This window comes from Myxine glutinosa, chromosome 10 (genome assembly GCF_964187855.1).
Source record: "Myxine glutinosa chromosome 10, kmMyxGlut1.1, whole genome shotgun sequence".
In the NCBI taxonomy this organism is placed as follows: domain Eukaryota; kingdom Metazoa; phylum Chordata; class Myxini; order Myxiniformes; family Myxinidae; genus Myxine; species Myxine glutinosa.
In genome coordinates, this window is record NC_136270.1 from 105,218,170 (window position 1) to 105,238,518 (window position 20,349).

The 20,349-nt window shown below is 42.5% G+C and overlaps 1 protein-coding gene across 7 annotated transcripts in view; it reads right to left on the bottom strand.

Moving 5' to 3' along the window:
* Positions 1-13,395: 13,395 nt before the first annotated feature.
* The window catches only part of LOC137433884 (mitochondrial Rho GTPase 1-A), an 80,273-nt gene continuing 73,319 nt past the window's right edge, over positions 13,396-20,349 (bottom strand). For 2 of the 7 annotated variants that reach the window (XM_068126327.2, XM_078785973.1), the window contains exons 19-22: positions 19,089-19,121; positions 18,843-18,984; positions 18,557-18,650; positions 13,396-15,109 (exon numbers count right to left, since the gene is read on the bottom strand). In XM_068126327.2, coding sequence (XP_067982428.2) covers positions 18,591-18,650; positions 18,843-18,984; positions 19,089-19,121 — 235 coding nt within the window. In that variant the 3' untranslated portion in view covers positions 13,396-15,109; positions 18,557-18,590. The other 5 variants (XM_068126330.2, XM_078785974.1, XR_013624794.1 and 2 more) reach the window with 4 other exon arrangements.

Genomic DNA, 20,349 nt, shown 5'->3' on the forward strand with positions numbered 1-20,349 from the left:
TGGATAAATGCTGCATTAAGAGTGCAGACATGGGCCAAATGGCCTCGTCTTGTGTTAAAGTTCCTTGCATCATATGCAGGTTCATCACCGGGTGCAGGGGTGATGAAACTGAAATTGGAATTATTTAATTTGCAGTGGTGATGCACTGCGCAGTAATTTGACTGAAAAAGAGCAAACACAGCAACTGCAGTCGGTCTCCAACACTTCCTGCTGCAGAGCTGCAACGATGAGTCATGTCCCACATCAACATACAAATTCTGTACTTTGAATGCTAAACCATAGGATTTTATCCATCGTCATCAAACAAGTCGTTCGGTTTGGTTGCTGTTTTCCAGTATGTGGACGTTAAAAAAATGCAATCTCTCCATAGACTCTCCTTTTTAAATGCAACATACAACCCTGCTCATCACAGCCTCATGGATTCGTGTGAATATGACGTAGGGTGGCCAATGTAGGGCAATGCAAATCCATTTGAGCTAAAACCTGAGAACCATACTATTTGACAGTTGATCACTCGGAGCCAAAACATCTTCCACCTCGGTTGTGTGAAATTCTCTAAAAAACGTTTAGATTTCAAAGTCGGTTGCTGACAAGATCAAGTTCTATTTTTATAAGTTATTAGGAACAGGGCGTGGATGAAACAAAACTCTACTGTAACCCATCAAGAAACCCTCAAGGATCATTTGGGGTTAAGAGAGAAGTTGTGGGACCTGCCCTTCTTGTTCCACCGGATCACAGCAGAACATCTACAAACAAAGTATCAGAGTGGCATCCTTATATTTCACACACAGAAGGAACAAATAGATTACTTAATTATTATTTATACAGAGAAAGATCAAATATATGACTTCATTATAATTCACATTGAGAAGGATCAAATATATGACTTAATTATAATTCACATAGAGAAGGATCAAATATATGACTTAATTATAATTCACATTGAGAAGGATCAAATATATGACTTAATTATAATTCACATAGAGAAGGATCAAATATATGACTTCATTATAATTCATACAGAGAAGGATCAAATAGATTACCGTATATACCGGGGTTTAAGACGCACTTTATATATATATAGACAAAAAGACAGACAGACAGACATAGAGACAGACAGACATAGAGACAGACAGACATAGAGACAGACAGACATAGAGACAGACAGACATAGAGACAGGCAGACATAGAGACAGGCAGACATAGAGACAGGCAGACATAGAGACAGACAGACATAGAGACAGACAGACATTGAGACAGACAGACATAGAGACAGACAGACATAGAGACAGACAGACATAGAGACAGACATATATAGAGACAGACAGATATAGAGACAGACAGACATAGAGACAGACAGACATAGAGACAGACAGACATAGAGACAGACAGACATAGAGACAGACAGACATAGAGACAGACAGACATAGAGACAGACAGACATAGAGACAGACAGACATAGAGACAGACAGACATAGAGACAGACAGACATAGAGACAGACAGACATAGAGACAGACAGACATAGAGACAGACAGACATAGAGACAGACAGACATAGAGACAGACAGACATAGAGACAGACAGACATAGAGACAGACAGACATAGAGACAGACAGACATAGAGACAGACAGATATAGAGACAGACAGATATAGAGACAGACAGATATAGAGACAGACAGATATAGAGACAGACAGATATAGAGACAGACAGATATAGAGACAGACAGATATAGAGACAGACAGATATAGAGACAGACAGATATAGAGACAGACAGATATAGAGACAGACAGATATAGAGACAGACAGATATAGAGACAGCCAGATATAGAGACAGACAGATATAGAGACAGACAGATATAGAGACAGACAGATATAGAGACAGACAGATATAGAGACAGACAGATATAGAGACAGACAGATATAGAGACAGACAGATATAGAGACAGACAGATATAGAGACAGACAGATATAGAGACAGACAGATATAGAGACAGACAGATATAGAGACAGACAGATATAGAGACAGACAGATATAGAGACAGACAGATATAGAGACAGACAGATATAGAGACAGACAGATATAGAGACAGACAGATATAGAGACAGACAGATATAGAGACAGACAGATATAGAGACAGACAGATATAGAGACAGACAGATATAGAGACAGACAGATATAGAGACAGACAGATATAGAGACAGACAGATATAGAGACAGACAGATATAGAGACAGACAGATATAGAGACAGACAGATATAGAGACAGACAGATATAGAGACAGACAGACATAGAGACAGACAGATATAGAGACAGACAGATATAGAGACAGACAGATATAGAGACAGACAGACATAGAGACAGACAGATATAGAGACAGACAGATATAGAGACAGACAGATATAGAGACAGACAGATATAGAGACAGACAGACATAGCGACATAGCGAGAGAGAGAGAGAGATTGACTTTTGTGTGCTTTTATTACAAAAAGTATCAAAACACACATGGAAAACACAGCAATTTTTTACAAGAAAAGAAAGTTGTACAAGCAAAAAGGATGTATATACATATATATGTGGACATTGAGCATAAGTAAAATTTACAAAAACAAACAACACCTCATCTGTAAAAAAAATCGTCGTTCACACTGCCGAAACTTATCCGGGCCGACACAATTCCTTTAAAGCAAAAGAGCACATTTTCATCTCTGCCACTCAATTTGATCTTCCTCGTTTTATATATTGCGAGTTTAGCAATTCAGTACAGAGAATTCAAGAAAGGGGCCGCTGTCTTGCTCTTGGTGCTCGTTTCAATGCCATATACAAAAATTGGAACAGAAAAAACAAACTTAAATTTATAAAATAACTGTTGGAGGAAACAAAAAAGGGGTACCAATCTCCTACATTCCACGAAAGCATGGGTCACATTTTCAGCCTCTTCACAAAAAGGACAAACATTCTGTACAGAGGGATCAAACTTATTAAGTAAGTATTTGGTGACCAGGGCCTGATGAACTAATCTCCAATTTAAGTCTCCGGTTCAACCTAAAGTTGGAGACCGATACATCTCTTTCCAGTGGGTGAAGGCAGATAAACCTATGCCACAGGGAAGAAGCCACCAAATTATTAACCACTAGAACCCTGCCTTTGTAGGAAAGGTGGGGCAGAGCTCGTTTCCACAGTCCCAGTCTTTTTTTGACATGCTCAACAATCCCGTCCCAATTTTTGAGGACGTAATGTGGAGATCCCAGGAAAACCCCAAGGTATTTGACTCCGTCTTCTACCCATTTTAACTTTGTTGGTAGATGCACAGATGGTACCAGCACACTTCCAGGTGGAATGTTCTTGAGACAGGGAATCCATAAGGCCTTACTCTTGTCCCAGTTACACTTCAAAGAAGAAGCGAGGCAAAAAAGATTTAAACATTCAACAAGTGCAGGGATATCACTCTCCTTCTTAACAACCACACAGACATCATCTGCATAAGCCGATACAACTACTGAAGGACTCCCAGGGGATACAGTCACTCATGAAATATTTTTCCTAAATAAAATTAGGAGTGATTCCATTACCAAGGAAAATAATAACCCAGAAACCGGGCATCCTTGTCTCACCCCTCTTTGAACCTGTACCGGAGAACTGAGTTCGTTATTTATTTTAAACAAGCGTTACGCCTAGGTCCCCCGTCAGTGAAGCGATGCGAGTTGACAAAGTGGAAGACGCATGGCGGCCATCTTGGATTTTGACGTGGCGACCCAATTTTCAATAGCGTTCTTCCTTATGCCGAGATACCTCCACACACCAGATTAGAAGTTGGTACTTCGCTTATTTTTCAAGATATTCTGCTCACAAGGTTCAGACATACATGGCGGTGGCCATCTTGGATTTTGACGTGGCGACCCAATTTTCAATAGCGTTCTTCCTTATGCCTAGATACACCCACACACCAGATTAGAAGTTGGTACTTTGCTTATTTTTCAAGATATTCAGCTCACAAGGTTCAGACATACATGGCGGCGGCCATCTTGGATTTTGACGTGGCGACCCAATTTTCAATACGGTTCTTCCTTATGTCTAGATACACCCACACACCAGATTAGAAGTTGGTACTTCACTTATTTTCCAAGATATTCCTCTCACAAGGTACATACACATGGCGTCAGACATACACGGCGGCGGCCATCTTGGATTTTGACGTGGGTTGCACCCACACACCAAATTTGAATGCCGTCCTTCGCTTACGCACGCACGCACGCACGGACGGACGGACGGACACACGGACGGAGGGGAAAACCATAGTCCCCCTTTCGCTCCGCGGTGCGACGGGGGACAGTAAACTAAATATATTGTTGTACAACAAAGTCACGTCGGCCCTAAAATTGGCACCAAAACCACTTGCTTCTAGCACACGATACAAAAAAAAAACATGATCAACACTATCAAAAGCCCTTTCCAAATCAAGGAATATTATACCAAAATGTTTTTCCAAGCAATCACATTCCATTAAGTCTCTGATCAATAAAATATTATCATAAATAGATCTGTTTGGGATGCAGTAATTCTTATCATGGTGGACTAGATCACCGATTACCGTCTTCAACCGACTGGCCAACACTTTTGACAATATTTTATAGTCCGTACATAATAACGAGACCGGCCGCCAATTCTTTATCTGTCGTGGATCTCCAGTCTTTGGAATCAGCGACACCACTGCTCTTCTGAAGCTTAGGGGGAGTTCTCCAAGCACCAAAGATGATTCCAGGACATTCAATAATTCAGGGCCCAAAAGGCCAAGAAAAATTCTGCCGGCCGTCAATCCCAGGAGCTTTCCCCGAGTCCATTTCAGTGAGGGCCTGCGTTAGCTCAGGCAAAGTAATTGGTGAATCCAGGCCCAGGCACTGAGGCTCAGTTAGGGATAAAAGGTGAGAAGTTAAAAATTCCATGGTTTGCTCACAAACATTTTGTTTTGCATAAACTTTTGAACAAAACTCTCCAATGCACAACCTTACATCTTCAGGATTGGCAACCATGTTTCCCCTAAAGTCTAGTACAGAGAAAAAGGTTTTGGGTGACTTATTTACAAAATCCATTTGGTAGAAAGATTTACTAGGGGTGTCTGATACCTTTAAATTGTTTATTCTTAATCTAATTAACAGGCCTGCTGCTTTCTCCTGAATCAGCTCTCTCAGTTGAGCCTTCTTTTCAACCAATAACCTGTGGTCTCTTCTGATATTATATTTAGCCAGTTTACACTCCAACCGTATAATATCAGCTTCTAAACAAGCCATTGTTATATATTTTTACATCAGTTTCATTTGAAACAAGCGTTACGCCTAGGTCCCCCGTCGGTGAAGTTATGCGAGTTGACAAAGTGGCAGACGCAAGGCGGCCATCTTGGATTTTGACGTGGCGACCCAATTTTCAATAGCGTTCTTCCGTATGCCGAGATACACCCACACACCAAATTAGAAGTTGGTATTTCGCTTATTTTTCAAGATATTCATCTCACAAGGTTCAGACATACATGGCGGCGGCCATCTTGGATTTTGACGTGGCGACTCAATTTTCAATAGCTTTCTTCCTTATTCCGAGATACACCCACATACCAGATTAGAAGTTGGTACTTCGCTTATTTTTCAAGATATTTCGCTCACAAGGTTCAGACATATATATGGTGGTGGCCATCTTAGATTTTGACGTGGCGACCCAATTATCAACAGCGTTCTTCCTTGTGCCTAGATACACCCACACACCAGATTAGAAGTTGGTATTTCGCTTATTTTTCAAGATATTCAGCTCACAAGGTTCAGACATACAGTCACGTGAAAAAGTAAGTAGACCCCATGTAAAGTTTTGACTTTTTCAACATATTTCAACATACAGCTATTTGATCTTCATTTCAACAATATTGATAGATAAAGGTGATATAATCTATCTATAATTCCAGTAATCTCTGTACGTTTGTACGTTTGTCTGTGACTGCTGTTTCTCGACAACCACGGGTCCGATATACTTTTAACTTGCCAGGTATATTGCTGGGGACCCGAGGATGTGCCTTTTCAAGGTTTGAAATTAATCGGACAAGTACTTACCGAGCTATGTCCAAAAAACGCTTCAACCAATCAGAGAGCAGCGAGCTATCACGTGTGCCGAACGTGGCGATCAGACTCTACCTCGGACGGCACATTTGACAGCGTATTCATTTATTTCACGTTGGAAAACTATGTTGCCGTTAAACTATGTTTTAAAACGAATTCAAACTGCGATTAAATTAAAACGATTCATCGTAACTGCGACGATTTGCGAACTTCCGGCAGCCAATCACAGAACGCTTTGTTGCGTAGGCGTGGCCGATGTGAGACGAGCGGAGCTGAGCGCGTTACGAGCTGACCGCCATTACGGTACGTAATTCGATTTCTTATGCGCATTATTTCTCCCAATTCAGTCAGAGCGAAGGGCGGAAGCGAAGAGCGTTGTTTTTTTTGTTTACGGGCGTACGGGCGGGGTAGAGCGTACGGGTAGCGTTTTTTTTTTTTTTGGCAAGGAACGGGCACCCACGTACGGGCAATGCCCTAGTATAACAAATATCATGAAACATTTACATTTTGTAGTCCATTGTATGATTTAAATAAACATAAATGCAAATTTCGCATGTGGAAAAAGTAAGTACACCCTTGGCTCGAATAGGTGGTATTGCACCCTTTGGCAGAAACAACCTCAAGTAGGCGTTTCTTATAACTGTTTAACGGTCTCTGACATCGACTGGGAGAAATTTTTGCCCACTCCTCCATGCAGAATTCTTTCCGCTGTGCGATGTTTGAGGGGTTTCTTGCATGCACAGCTCGTTTCAAATCCCCCCCCACAACATCTCGATGGGATTTAGATCCAGGCTTTGACTTGACCATTCCAGAACCCTCCATTTCTTTCTTTTCAGCCATTCCTTGGTGCATTTACTGGTACTAGGGCATGCCCGTACTATATATATATATCTAAAATTATATCCCCCCCCTCTATTTACATGAAATGGTTTGGTCCAAAGCGAACGGCTTCCGGAGTTTGGTAAAGAAATCGCCATCGCGTACACAAACGCGCAGGAAAGCGAATGAATCGCAAATTCGTTTTTATTAGTTTTAAAACATCGTTTAACGCCAACATAGTTTGCAAACGTGAAATAAATGAATACGCTGTCAAATGTGCCATCCGAGGCAGAGTGTGTCCTCCACGTTCGGCACACGCGATCGTTCGCTGCTCTCTGATTGGTTGAATCGTTTTTTGGACATAGCTCGGTAAGTAATTGTCCGATTAATATGAAACCTTGAAAAGGCACATCCTCGGGTCCCCAGCAATATACCTGGCAAGTTAAAAGTATATCGGACCCGTGGTTGTCGAGAAACAGCGGTCACAGACAAACAAACGTACAGACGTACAGACAGAGATTACTGGAATTATAGATAGATGTTTAGGGTCATTGTCATGTTGCAAGGTCCACTTTCGGTTGAGCTTCAACTTTCCGACAGATGGCCTCACATTATCCTCAAGCACCCTCTGGTACATTGAAGAACTCATAGTGGATTCTATGATGGGGAGCTGCCCAGGCCCTGATGCAGCAAAGCTGCCCCAAACCATAATATTTCCACCACCATGCTTTACAGTTTGTATCAGGTTCTTGTGGTCAAATGCTGTCATTGGTTTTCACCAAAGATGTCTTCTGGTATTGTGGCCAAATAGCTCTACCTTTGACTCATCTGTCCAGAGCACATTGTTCCAGAAGTGCTGATCTTTGCCTTGGAGTTCATTGGCAAACATTAGTCTTGCCCTGATGTTCTTTCTGGACAGCAAAGGTTTCCTCCTGGCACACCTCCCATGTAGATCAAATTTGTGCAGCCTCTTTCTAATGGTAGACTCGTGCACTTTGACATCAACAGTGGCAAGAGCTATCTGTAGGTCCCGTGATGACATTCTGGGGTTCTTAGAGACTTCTTTCAGCATCTTGCGGTCTGCTCTCGGGCTGAACTTGCTGGGACGGCCTGGCGTGAACAAGTTGGCTGTTGTTTGGAATCTTCTCCACTTGTAGATGATCTTCCGGACAGTCGAATGATTGATTTCAAATTGTTTGGAGATCTTTTTAAATCCCTTCCCAGACTCGTAGGCATCTATAACCTTCTGTCTGAAGGCCTCAGAGAGCTCTTTTGATCTCGGCATGGTGACGCCGCACACTTCAACAACAAAGAGCAAACCAAACTAAATGTCTGAGGTTTAAATAAGACAGGTTCCTCCAAGATCCTCTCTAACGATGTTCTAATCCTTTGCACCTGAGCTGGTGCACCTGATTCTAATTTTAGGTATTTGAAGTAGTGACAAATGTAGGGGTGTACTTACTTTTTCCACATGCGAAATTTGCATTTATGTTTATATAAATTATACAATGGACTACAAAATGTAAATGTTTCATGATATTTGTTATATTATATCACCTTTATCTATCAATATTGTTGAAATGAAGATCAAATAGCTGTATGTTTAAATATGTTGAAAAAGTCAAAACTTTACGTGGGGTGTACTTACTTTTTCACATGACTGTACATGGCATCAGACATACATGGCGGCGGCCATCTTGGATTTTGACGTGGGTTGCACCCACACACCAAATTCGAATGCGGTCCTTCGCTTACGCACGCATGCACGCCCGCACGCACAGACGGGAAAACCATAGTCCCCCTTTCGCTCCGCGGTGCGACGGGGGACAACAAACTGCTGACAAAACACTCTAATCTGAGCTCTTGTGTTATCCCACCATAATGCTAAATAAGAGCAAGAGGGCTTTTTTGAAAGTTGCATGGTCCAAAAAGCACGGAAGGCGTCTTCAAACAAAGCATCTTCGAGAAGACTGGTATTGAATTTCCAGTATGCACTTTTGCGTAAGGGTTGAGGGAAAAAGAGGCCCATGGTAACTAAATGGTGATCAGAAAACAAAGATGGAAAATGATTTAGAGAGATAACCGCATTCCTGAACTGTGAGTTTATGTACCAACGGTCAAGTCTAGCGAAGGTCATTCTCCCATTGGCACATCGTCCCCATGTATACTCAAGATTTGTTGGGGTAATGTAGCCTCCATGCATCTCGCACCCCCACTGAATGAATATGAATGCCAAACCAGTGTCAAATGAAATATGAACCAGTGTCAAATGCCCCAGAAAATGAATATGAATGAACCCCCACTGCCGAAAAATAATTTAACAAATCAGTACTACCTTCAGGATGAGGTTCTGCTGTATTTCAGTCGAAACTGGGTTTAAAGGTGCAATTAAAGTCACCCCCCATGCAAATACAATTATTGAGATCTATCGACTGCATGTGTCGAATCAAAGATGATAAGAAAGCTCTTCGGTCCACACTCTCACTTGGTGCATAAACGTTGAATAGTGTAAACCGAAAATTATTAATGACCAGTTCCAATGAAATAAACCGGCCTTTAATCACATCCTGGAAGAGGCATGACTCAGGTACTAGTCCTGTTCTGAGTAAAAAGGACACACCAGCAGAAGAAGAAGACAAGTTACTAAAAAAACACTGTCCCTTAAAGAGGCGACACCAGTCGTACTCCACATTTTGAATTATATGGGTTTCCTGGAGTAAGAGTACATGAATTTTCTTGCGCTCAAATAAACTTTTCACCTGAACCTGGCGGTTTTGGCTTGCACCTCCGCCATTCATATTTAAGGTTCCAAAGGTGATTTTTTTCATGGATTATCAAAAGGCGTGAGCGGTTGTTGGGAAATCTCGCTCCCTACTTTTGTAACAGCCTTTCTCAGCCGATGAAACAGCGACCTTGTTAAATGAAATTCATCCGGGTTCCTAATTATGTCCTATGCAGCCTGAACGAATGAAATTAAATCAGGAAAATGATCTTTTACAATCACATTTCGCTGTCAGTAGGTGTCATTTAGAAAATAAATAATAAGTTGAGGGGCTATGGATGACTGATACGATGAAGATTGAGACAACTCAGTCATCTCAACTTCATCATCTAAATCTGACAAATCAGAAACATCTCCGCCCGGGTCACATATATCAGTCTGCGCCGTCCCCATTTTGATTCCAGCCAAGTCCGAAGATTTGCTGGAACGTTCTATTGTAGAGTCATCTTCACTCTGGTACCTGGGACATTCAGCAGGAGCTGAAATCTCAGCTTCACCCTCCTCTGGGGAGATGTTCACTGGCTCAGTTGACGAACCAGTGTCATGATTTAGATCTTACATTGAAAAAGAGCAGCTTGGGGCTGAAACATTCCCATTCCGCTTGGTCTCAGCAGGTAGTGAAGGTGGCGGCTCACTGATGAGCTCACCATCATCTTTAGTCTCACCATCTACTTTTTCTCCCAAATTTTTGGTGCTGCCTGATAATGTTTCAGAATTAATTAATTCAGGTTCCTTCTCCCTGGTGTCAATACAGCTTGTGGACACCTGAGAAAGCCGTTTCGGGGCGTCTTCACCCACACTCTCTTTATCCAACACTACCTTTTTCAAAGTAATGTTGGAGTTACAAGCACCAGCTGCTCTTCGATTTTTTTTTGTCATCACAATGGGATCTTCTTCCATCTCCTCACTGCACGTAGCATCTGCCACAACAGGTGGGTTATCTGGGATTATTTCATTATTTACCGAATCAGCGGTGTTGTCGTTTTCACCAACACGAACAGGAGTATTATCCCTACTCCTCGTGTGTGAGGAAGCGGTGGTAGGAACCGTTCGGGTATTTCGATATACCTTATTCCGTACGTTAGAGACCGGGGTGTTATCTCTTTTACAATCAGCGTCACTATGACCAGTATGACCTGCTTCACCGCACCTTACACATGATACCTTCGGAGAAAACCTTTTCACGTGGCCAAAAGCTCCGCAATGAAAACATGGTAATGAGCCGGATGATGCATACATCTGGTACTCATGGTTGTTCACCTTTACCTTGAACGTGATGTTTAACCCCGTGTCATCGCCTCGATCCGTAAGCACCATATACACCTGCCGTCTAAAGCTCATCACGTGTTGAACACGTTCATCGCGAGACCGGAGCGGAATCATTGTGATTTTCGACACCACTGTTCCGTATCGGGACAAAACGGACATCAGCTGATCGCAAGTTATAAATGGAGGTACATTAGATATGACGACCCTCATCGACGGAGTGTCCATAGGCGACGCCAAGACAAAGAGACCTGTCTCTGTGGTTAATCCTGCACCAACATCGTGAACGAATTTTTTATCGGACACAAACAGAACAACTTTTTGATTCATTCTCGACGCTGCTCGTACATTTTCACAACCGATTATTTTCCCCACCGACAACACAATGTCCTCGGTGTAAGTTCCTTCGGGTGGAACACACACAAATGCATGCTTCCTTGTTAAATTGTTAAACGCCTATAACCGAGAGCGTGTATTCGCCATCCCAGCGAATTAGCACCCCCCACTTGTCCGAAGCGGACAAGAAGGTACCAAACCGAAATAAATCGCACGAAAATAAATAACAAACGCGCATTATCAGCACAAAAAGGCTTACAAAGCATCGTCGAAGCCGGTAGGCCGCACCCAAAATGGGTACGCTCTCAATCCTCTCTCTCTCAAAGACAAAGGTGTAGGAAGGATGGAAAAGGAGAGGGAGGGGAGGAGAGGAGAAGATCGCAGTTCTCGCAGATCGCAGATATCGAAAGAGAGAAAAAGAGAAAGAGAAAAAGAGAAAGAGAAAGAGAAAGAGAAAGAGAAAGAGAAAGAGAAAGAGAGAGAGAGAAAAAAAGAGCAGCATCCTATGAGTGTAAACTCAAAATCATGATTGTATTGAGAAATTTATGAAACCTCACATCCACATGTGAATAGAGAAAAAGCGGCATTGTTCGGGTGGAAATTCAAACTCACAATTGTATTGAGATATTACCAAACAAGCGAATGTTTCCACATGCAGTAAATGGCGAAACTGCGAATCCAGAACCCGTGGATTAATTCACTTATGGAGAGAAAGTAGTTTCGTACAGGTGGAGACTCAAAATGATAATTCAAGAGGAAGAAGCGGGAGAGGGAGTGCATGGGCGAGCGGTCGGATGGGTACTGCCTGTGGAGTGCGTGGAGAGCGCTCTGCTGGATGAGCCAGCCACTCTCGAGGGTCGTCTTTGGAGACGGGACCAGTGTGGACGTGGGAGGAAGCTGGTGGGCGATGACTGCATGTAGTAGGTAGCAGATGCGAATCGCAGGGTGAGGCCGCGTTGGGCTGAACAAGGCCTGCCCATTGCTTCCCGGCTTTAATGGGATCGCGTGGATGACGGTGTGAAAGTAATACTTTCCGAGATTGACCTCAGGGTTGTCTTTTTCCACTCATTTGATTGGTCTATAACGGCTGAAATAAATCCATTCAGCTAATATCTGGCACAAGCAATACTTAATGGTTGTTCACCCGAGCATCCCCACGACATTAAAGTACGATATTTTTAAAGCATATATTGGGATGTGGGTTCAGGCAGTGCTGCCACTGGCCCGCAGACAAAAGGTAACCAATATAACTTGGTTACCTTTTATCTGTGGGCCAGTGTCTGCGGACCAGTCTCCATAGCAATATAACTTGTGGAAAAAAACAACTGAAATTGACATACAGTAAAGGCTAAGAATTATAAGGAACACGAAGGATTAAGAAAAAAAAATGCCAAACGACAATGTCGATTCCTTCATTCATCGTCAAACCTTTAGTGGAATCAAAAACAATGGTAGACAAACAAATAGTCACCAACAAGATGGCAATGCCAATAAAACTGGAGGGAAATAAAATATACAGTGACATCAATGATCACATTGATATCAGTTTAGCTTTTTCACTGGCTCAATGACAAAGTATCACTCAGGCTCGTATTTTAGTGTCAAAGCATGAAAATCATATTCAAATTGGAGGTTGGGGATAATAATAAACACAAATGTGGAATATTTACCAACCTGAAATATGAAGGCAAGACAAATTGATCATTCTTGTTTACAAGACTTCCTGAAAATTGCTGTAAGATTGCATTTGAAGAGAAACCGCTCCTCTTGTATTGCTGTACTTTACATGGTAGACTCTCAAGCACATCACATGACTCATCACCAAAATCAAGCTGCAATTATTTACAGTCATGGATATCACATGTTGGGGAAACAAAGCTCATCAAAAGAGAAAAGTTGTCAAAAAAAAAAAAATGTCCACCCCATAACCTCACATGATGGAGACCATCTTTCCACCCCACCCTCTGACCCGTCCACCTTCGGCAAAAATTGTATATTCGTGGAGCCAATACAGTACATACTGTCCTTCCAGTGAATCACACAGGTAATACCAATGGCTCAGAAAACACAAACAGCCAACCCAGGCACCCAAGTCGTAAAACGAGGAAGATTTATTCATGTATGGACGGCATTATGTATCTTACTATAATTCACCAAATGTCCGTCCGTCTGTTTGAAGGTACCGCAAAAACGGCTCAACCGATTGCAATGATATTTTGGGTGGGTATTCCTGGGAACCCTGGGAGTAAAATAGGCTATATCGTTTTTCCAATTTTCCCAAGTTTTCCAATTTTACCAAACACGATGAAATAAGATTTACCGATATGAACAGTGATGTGGCTTTTGTTGAAATTCTACAAATACTGTTTATTCTACGTACCAGGAGAGAGTAGATCGACTCCTGACGAACTCTTCTGATATATCGACTTCTGACGAACTCTTCCGAACATGGCAGCGTGTGCAAAGCGACTGAGAAACAGGTGTAGCGGCCACTTCCGTGTTACAGATTCGGTGCGCATTCTTCACACATAAACGTGCGACTGAGAAAGACGTGTGGTGGCCACTTCCATTTTGCAGAATTCAATCTTTTTTCCGAATGGGCGCCATGTACTGTTTAGATTTTGATGACTTGTGTGTGATATGATTCAACGGATGTTTATATGAATCATTTAAAATAAAAAAGGCTTAAATTTCTGATATTTTGCCTTTTCATTTGGGCTTCCCAATTGAAGCCCCGCCCATAGGGCGGGTACCGTTGCCAGTATGTTTATTGGTACTGGTGGGTGATCCGTCACTTCAATGATGGCTGAGTAAACTTTCCCATCTTCAGAAATTTTTCAAGTATCCTAAAAGATGTTTTTCTGTTTTAAGCTGGATGGATCCTAATGAGGGAGTTGGTCATAAACAAAGACAATTATTCCCCAAATGTCACGAGGAAGTTAGCCGATGAGTTCAGCCGATGTCGAGTAATATTCTCCAAAATCTAACAACACTGGGTCATGTTACATCTCGATGGTCGTTGCCTTCAGTATACAAACAAGTCCAAATAATCATGATGCCAATGACACAGAGGTGCACTTGGGAATGCAAAACATTGCTCAGGAACAGAAGGTGAGAGTTTTGCTCAATTACTTTAGCATTGAGTGCACAGAAATCTTGCTTGTACCATCTGAAGTATTTTTATAGTGCGACAACAAAGTAGTGCTGCACAGCACAATAGCGCAGTTCATTATTGATACAGAATCGTACTGCTTGTTGTAAAAGGCGACAAAAAGGGTTGACGGCAGGAAGGGCATCCGGCCGTAAAACATTGCTTCAAAAAGGGGACCCAAAAACAACAACAAGCCACGGTCCCCAAAAAAGGCCAAGCCCCGCTTTGCGGGGAAAAATGGCCTCTAAAGGTGTTTATTATTGATACAGAAACAAGAGGTGCCTATTAAACTGCAGTTCATTTTCATCACAGCACTTAACAAATGCTATTTCAACTAAGGCTTCTCAAGTGTTCCTCGGGACTTTAAGTGGCCTTCACTGCTGCATGGTAAACCACAATCCAGCAAGTAAAACAACCTGTGTTCATTAGGAAATCTACTGTGGATTTGATGGAGTCACATGAGAATCGAATTGACATCAGAGGTGAATGAATGCCCCGCAACAGAGCACCTTGTATCACCAAAATCGCAGCGATGACACGGCTATGGTCGTTTGAGTGAACGATAGAGTAGAAAGCTCAGCACAGCCGTCACCCCAACACCGATCCCCAATCGCAGCCACAGAGAGTATCCATCAAGCTTCTCTTGCCCCAAATGTCTACAAGGCAAAAATAAAGCAAGGAGGAACAAAGTGTCAACTCAAGGTTATGCTTAAAGAGCCTTCTGCCATCATTCCATACTGGACTAGAACGGCACTCTTCGACGTCGCGATGTCGACCGATATGCCTCCACCCACATAATTCCATCATTACATATACTTGTACCAAGTTTGATTTCAATCCCTTCAGCTGTTTTCAACTATCACATTTTTACCCGACATGACCTCTGACCTTCTACACCGAAATATAATCAGTTCATCTTTGCATCATAATATATACATATACCAAGTTTGGTCAAAATCATCATTGGTTCACAGGTTAGCGCAGTAACAGAATTTTTACCAAATGGGAGCTCTGACCTCTGACCTCTTGATGCCTAAATCTAATAAGTTCATTTTTGCATCATTATACATACTTGCACCAAGTTGGACTATGATCCCTTCAGCCGTTCTTAAGTTATCGCAGTAATGAAAACCTATTACGGACGGGCAGACGCACAGAGGCATAAAAATATTACTAATTCTATATTTCATTGTTAAGACAAAGAAATACAAGTATATTGTTGCGGATATGGGATTTGCATCCATCCATATCCGCTTGTAAATATTCCCCTATTTCCTCAATACTTCCCAACTATCCCCAATCCCCCATTCCCTAGTCCCATTTTCTGTAAACAACACTCTGTAGACCCGACCTCCCCCTATTTCCCCCATTAAATGTCGCACCCAGGTTCACCGCATCTCATGTAAGACAACTATAGGACATCTTGCTAGTTATTCTTAGTCTATGTCAGTTAAGGACTCGTTTCCATTAATTCTGACTCTTCGTTGCACCAGAATGTGATTGTATGGCACCGTTAGGAAGTTTAGGACCTCCCAATACCTCCCCGCAGCTCTTCCTCACGGTTCAGCAACAACAACAACAACAACAGCAGCGGCGGGCACGGGGAGTGCGCGTCCTCACTCCGGCTTGGTTGGTAGGGGGTGTTGGGAGGGCACCAGGCCTTTCCAACGAGCCGCCATCGAACATGTGCTCGACGGGGTTACCAAGTAGGGGCTCGCTGTCAGCTCCTCGTCAAGGGCGGAGCCCGGTAACCCCCGCACCCAATAGAAGCGGCGGACCGGTCCCATCTGGGGCGGAGCCAACCAGCCGAGGGCGTGTGACTCCCCGCTGAGCATGCGCAGGAAGAGGGAGGTGACGTCAGATGCGCGCTGAGCTTGGAGAAAGAAAGACGCCACCTCCGAGCGCTGTGAGGCCTCCCTGCATCTTTTGGACCGTGCTTGATCCCGTCCCCGAGCCAAGGTGCACCTTGTGCTATCAACCGACCTGTCCTTCCCTGCCATCAATCCCTGTGTAAGTCAGCCTTGTTCCGTTTGTCTGTGGTCTGTCTGGGATAGATAAGATTGTATCTAAGTGCCTATCTCTTCTGTGTCTCTTACCTCACTCTACCTTGTAATCTACCCCTTTTCTCCACCACTAATTATATCCTCCTCCGGAGGTCTTGAGAACTGTACCCCTTGCGTCGTTTCATTTATCCCAGTCGTTGTGTCCTTTCCAATCATTGATTTAGCGTAGCGCGATTTGGCCAACGTCTGGGCGAATCGGGTGAGTTGGGGAAGAATCGGGGGAACTGTTAGGTCGCGGTGGACCATCCGCTCGGCCCATCATAACATCTAAACCGCGATCCGTAACAATATTGAACATATAAAAAAAACAAAAAAAAACTAGAACGGCACTCTGTAGAGGGCAAACCTCCGCCAAGATGAACAGCTTATGTTTTGTATCCTACTGATAGGCCGGATCTGGATTCGGACCTGAACCAAATTCGAATCAGCTTATTCTCGTCACCAACCCAACTCATCCACCAAGTTGATCATAAATCGTCCATAACTTTATGAAATGTCAGGTTATTTATCGTTTTTGGCCATGTCACTCAATGGTGAAGAATGACTTGGGAATTAAATTAAAAAAAACTCTCGTATCTGGATCCAGATTCAGATATTCATCAAATATAATCGATTCTTCCTTATCAAGCACACGACCGGTCCACCAAGTTTCGTCCCAATCTCTCCATAACTTTGACATATCGTGCTACATATCGTTTTTAGCCCTAGCACTCAATGGTGAAGAATCACTTAAAAATTATCACTTTCCGATCCAGATCTTCACCAATATCTAATCAATTTGTCCGTGTCACATACCCAACCTCTCCACCAAATTTTGTCTGAATCCGTCCACAACGTTGAGATATCCTGCTCACAAACAGACATACAGGGGTGAAAACATAACCTCCATCCATCTTCAGTGGCAGAGCTAACTAAAATGGCAGTCAGCAGAGTGCATATCTCTGCCAGGCTGAACAGTTTACATTTTCTATCCCACTGATAAGCTGGATTTGTATGCGGACCTGAACCAAAATCTAATTGGCTCATTCTTGCCATCTATCCAACCCATCCACCAATTTTGTTATAATCTGTCCGCAACTTTTGAAACAGCATGCTATAAAAAAATTTTGCCCTATATCTCAATGGTGAAGAATCACTTTTAAAATTCTGGTACCTGGATCCGGATATTCACCTAAAAGGAATCAATTCGTCCTAGTCGCACACCCAACCTCTCCAACAAATTTCGTCTGAATCCGTCCATAACTTTTTGAGATATCCTGCTCATAGACAGACAGACAGATGAGACAGGGGGTACTATGGGTCGCAGCCACGTCAAACAATGGCTCCGCTTTTCTCAGGAGGAATTTCCTCCTCCCCGTGGATGCTGAACGATGGGGATTTGTCCATGCTCTATCCTTTTCAAGCCAGGAAGCAGCACGTACCATTTATAAAGTATTTGGTATGACCTGAACCGGTGCAAATCGGATGGGTGTATTTTAGGAGACACCATCTCCTTACTGGATGGCCGTTGGCTCTCCATGCGAGCTCATCCGCCCTTTGCCAGGTGTTGTTTTTGGTCCTGGCAGGGTGTCAACCTCTCTTAGCTGACATAAGATTATGATGAACATACAGACAAAATTAAAAATATAAATTTTAAGCATCAACAGTACCAATAATAAAGTGATAAATAACAATTTGGTTGACCTGTTTCATGTTCTCATCTGAATTTGATGCCCGAAACCAAAGTTGAAATCTCATATATGCATTTCTTCATTGACAGTCATGGCCAAAAATAATGGCACCCTTGCACTTTTTTCAAAATAATGCACCATTTCTTCCAGAAAATTGTTGAAATCAAAAAATCTTTTGGTATCCACATCTGTATTTCTTTGGTTTGCAGTGGAACAAAACAAAAAATCTGAAAAAAATTACTAAATCTTAGCTTTTTCCACACAGAAATCCTAAAATGACCCAGACAATATTATTGGCACCTTTTAGAAGTTGTTAGAAATAATTAGAATTCAAGCAGGTAATTCTCCTTTACTTTGGAATTGAACTCACCTGTGGTGAGTTGCAGGGGCCAGCAATATAAAAATCACTCATTCAACCAGGTGGAACAGAGAAAAGGAGTCATTCTGCTGTTTTGTGTCACTGTCTGCTCCACAATGAGCATGGAGAAAAGAAAGAAAAAAAACCAGAGAATTGTCTGAGGAGATCAGACACAAGATTGTAATAAAGCATGGACAATCTCAAGGCTACAGGACCATCTCCAGAGACTTTGATGTTCCTGTGTCCACTGCACACAATGTTATCAGGAAGTTTAAGGCCTTAACTGCAGCAAACCTACCTGGATGTGGCCGTAAGAGAAAACGTGATCGAAGATTGCAGCGAAGGATTGTTCGAATGGTGGAGAAAACACCTCAATCAACTGCCAAACAGATTGAAACTGACCTTCAGAAACAAGGTACGACAGTTTCAACTCGCACCATCTGTCACCAACAATGTAAGGGGGTTCTATGGTAGGAGACCCAGGAGGATCCCACTGCTGAGAGAGAGGCATAAGAAAGCCCAACTGGAGTTTGCCAAAACATACCTGAACAAGCCAAAATCCTTATGGGAGAACGTCCTGCAGACAGATAAGACTGAATTAAAGCTTTTTGGTAAAGCACATCATCTCTATGTTTACAGAAAACAAAATGAAGCCTTCAAAGAAAAGAACACCTTCCCTATGGTTCAACATGGAGGCATTTTGGAGCGCAATGTTCAACCCAGTGTCAAAAAGCTGGGTCTCCGTCGAAGGTCATGGGTCTTGCAGCAGGACAATGACCCCAAACACACTTCAAAAAGCACCCAGGAATGGTTCAAGACAAAACGCTGGACTGTTCCGAAGTGGCCAGCAATGACTCCAGATCTAAATCCCATTGAATACCTGTGGGGAGATCTGTAAACAGCAGTTGGGAGAAGGCACCCTTCAAATCTGGGAGAACTGGAGCAGTTTGCACAAGAAGAGTGGGCCAAACTGCCAGTAGAGAGGTGTAGGAAGCTCATTCATGGCTATAGGAAACGCTTGACTGCAGTTATTTTGTCCAAAGACTGTGCTGCCAAATATTAAGTCTAGGGTGTCAATAATTTTGTCAATGCCATTTTTGTTTTCCTGATTTAAAAGGATATATTAAGTTCTGAATCAAAAACAATGGTTCTGTAAATAAAGAATTGTGGAGACCAAATACTTTTGTCAATTTCAACTTATTTTTAGAGAAACTTAGTTATTATTTGAGTTATTTGAAAAAAGTGCAACGGTGCTAATATTTTTGGCCACCAATTTTGGCTAATATTTGGCCATTTTTGGCTAATATTATTTGGTATATTATAAAACAGGAGTGTCTGTCTGTCCCCCAAGTACTCCCTCAGTTTTGGGACTACCCCTGCCAGACCTTCTGTGGAATGTTTTGGGGTCCCAACAAGAGTCCGGACAGGTGGGAGGTTTCTAAATTCCTCAATACTGTTACGTTTGTATGGGGTAGGCAATACCTTAGTCCAAGTAGAATTGTATAGATTAGTGTGCTCAGACTGTCGTGAAGAAGAAGAAACGTTGATGCATCACATGTATGAAATTTGTGTAGACCGGATGTCGTGCAAGTATATCTTCGCCCCCATGAGAGGGGTGGGGTTTGTTAATTAGCGAGGGATTATGGGTAATTAATCCCCTGTATGTAATTGCCTCTGTAATCTTTTCCTGTGTTCCTTATGACACCGCACTTCAGACACCTAGTAAGAAATCGGCCATTAAATATACTAATTAAAAACCAACCGGAAACCAGACATCAAGCACTATCCCTGATAACACCGACTTG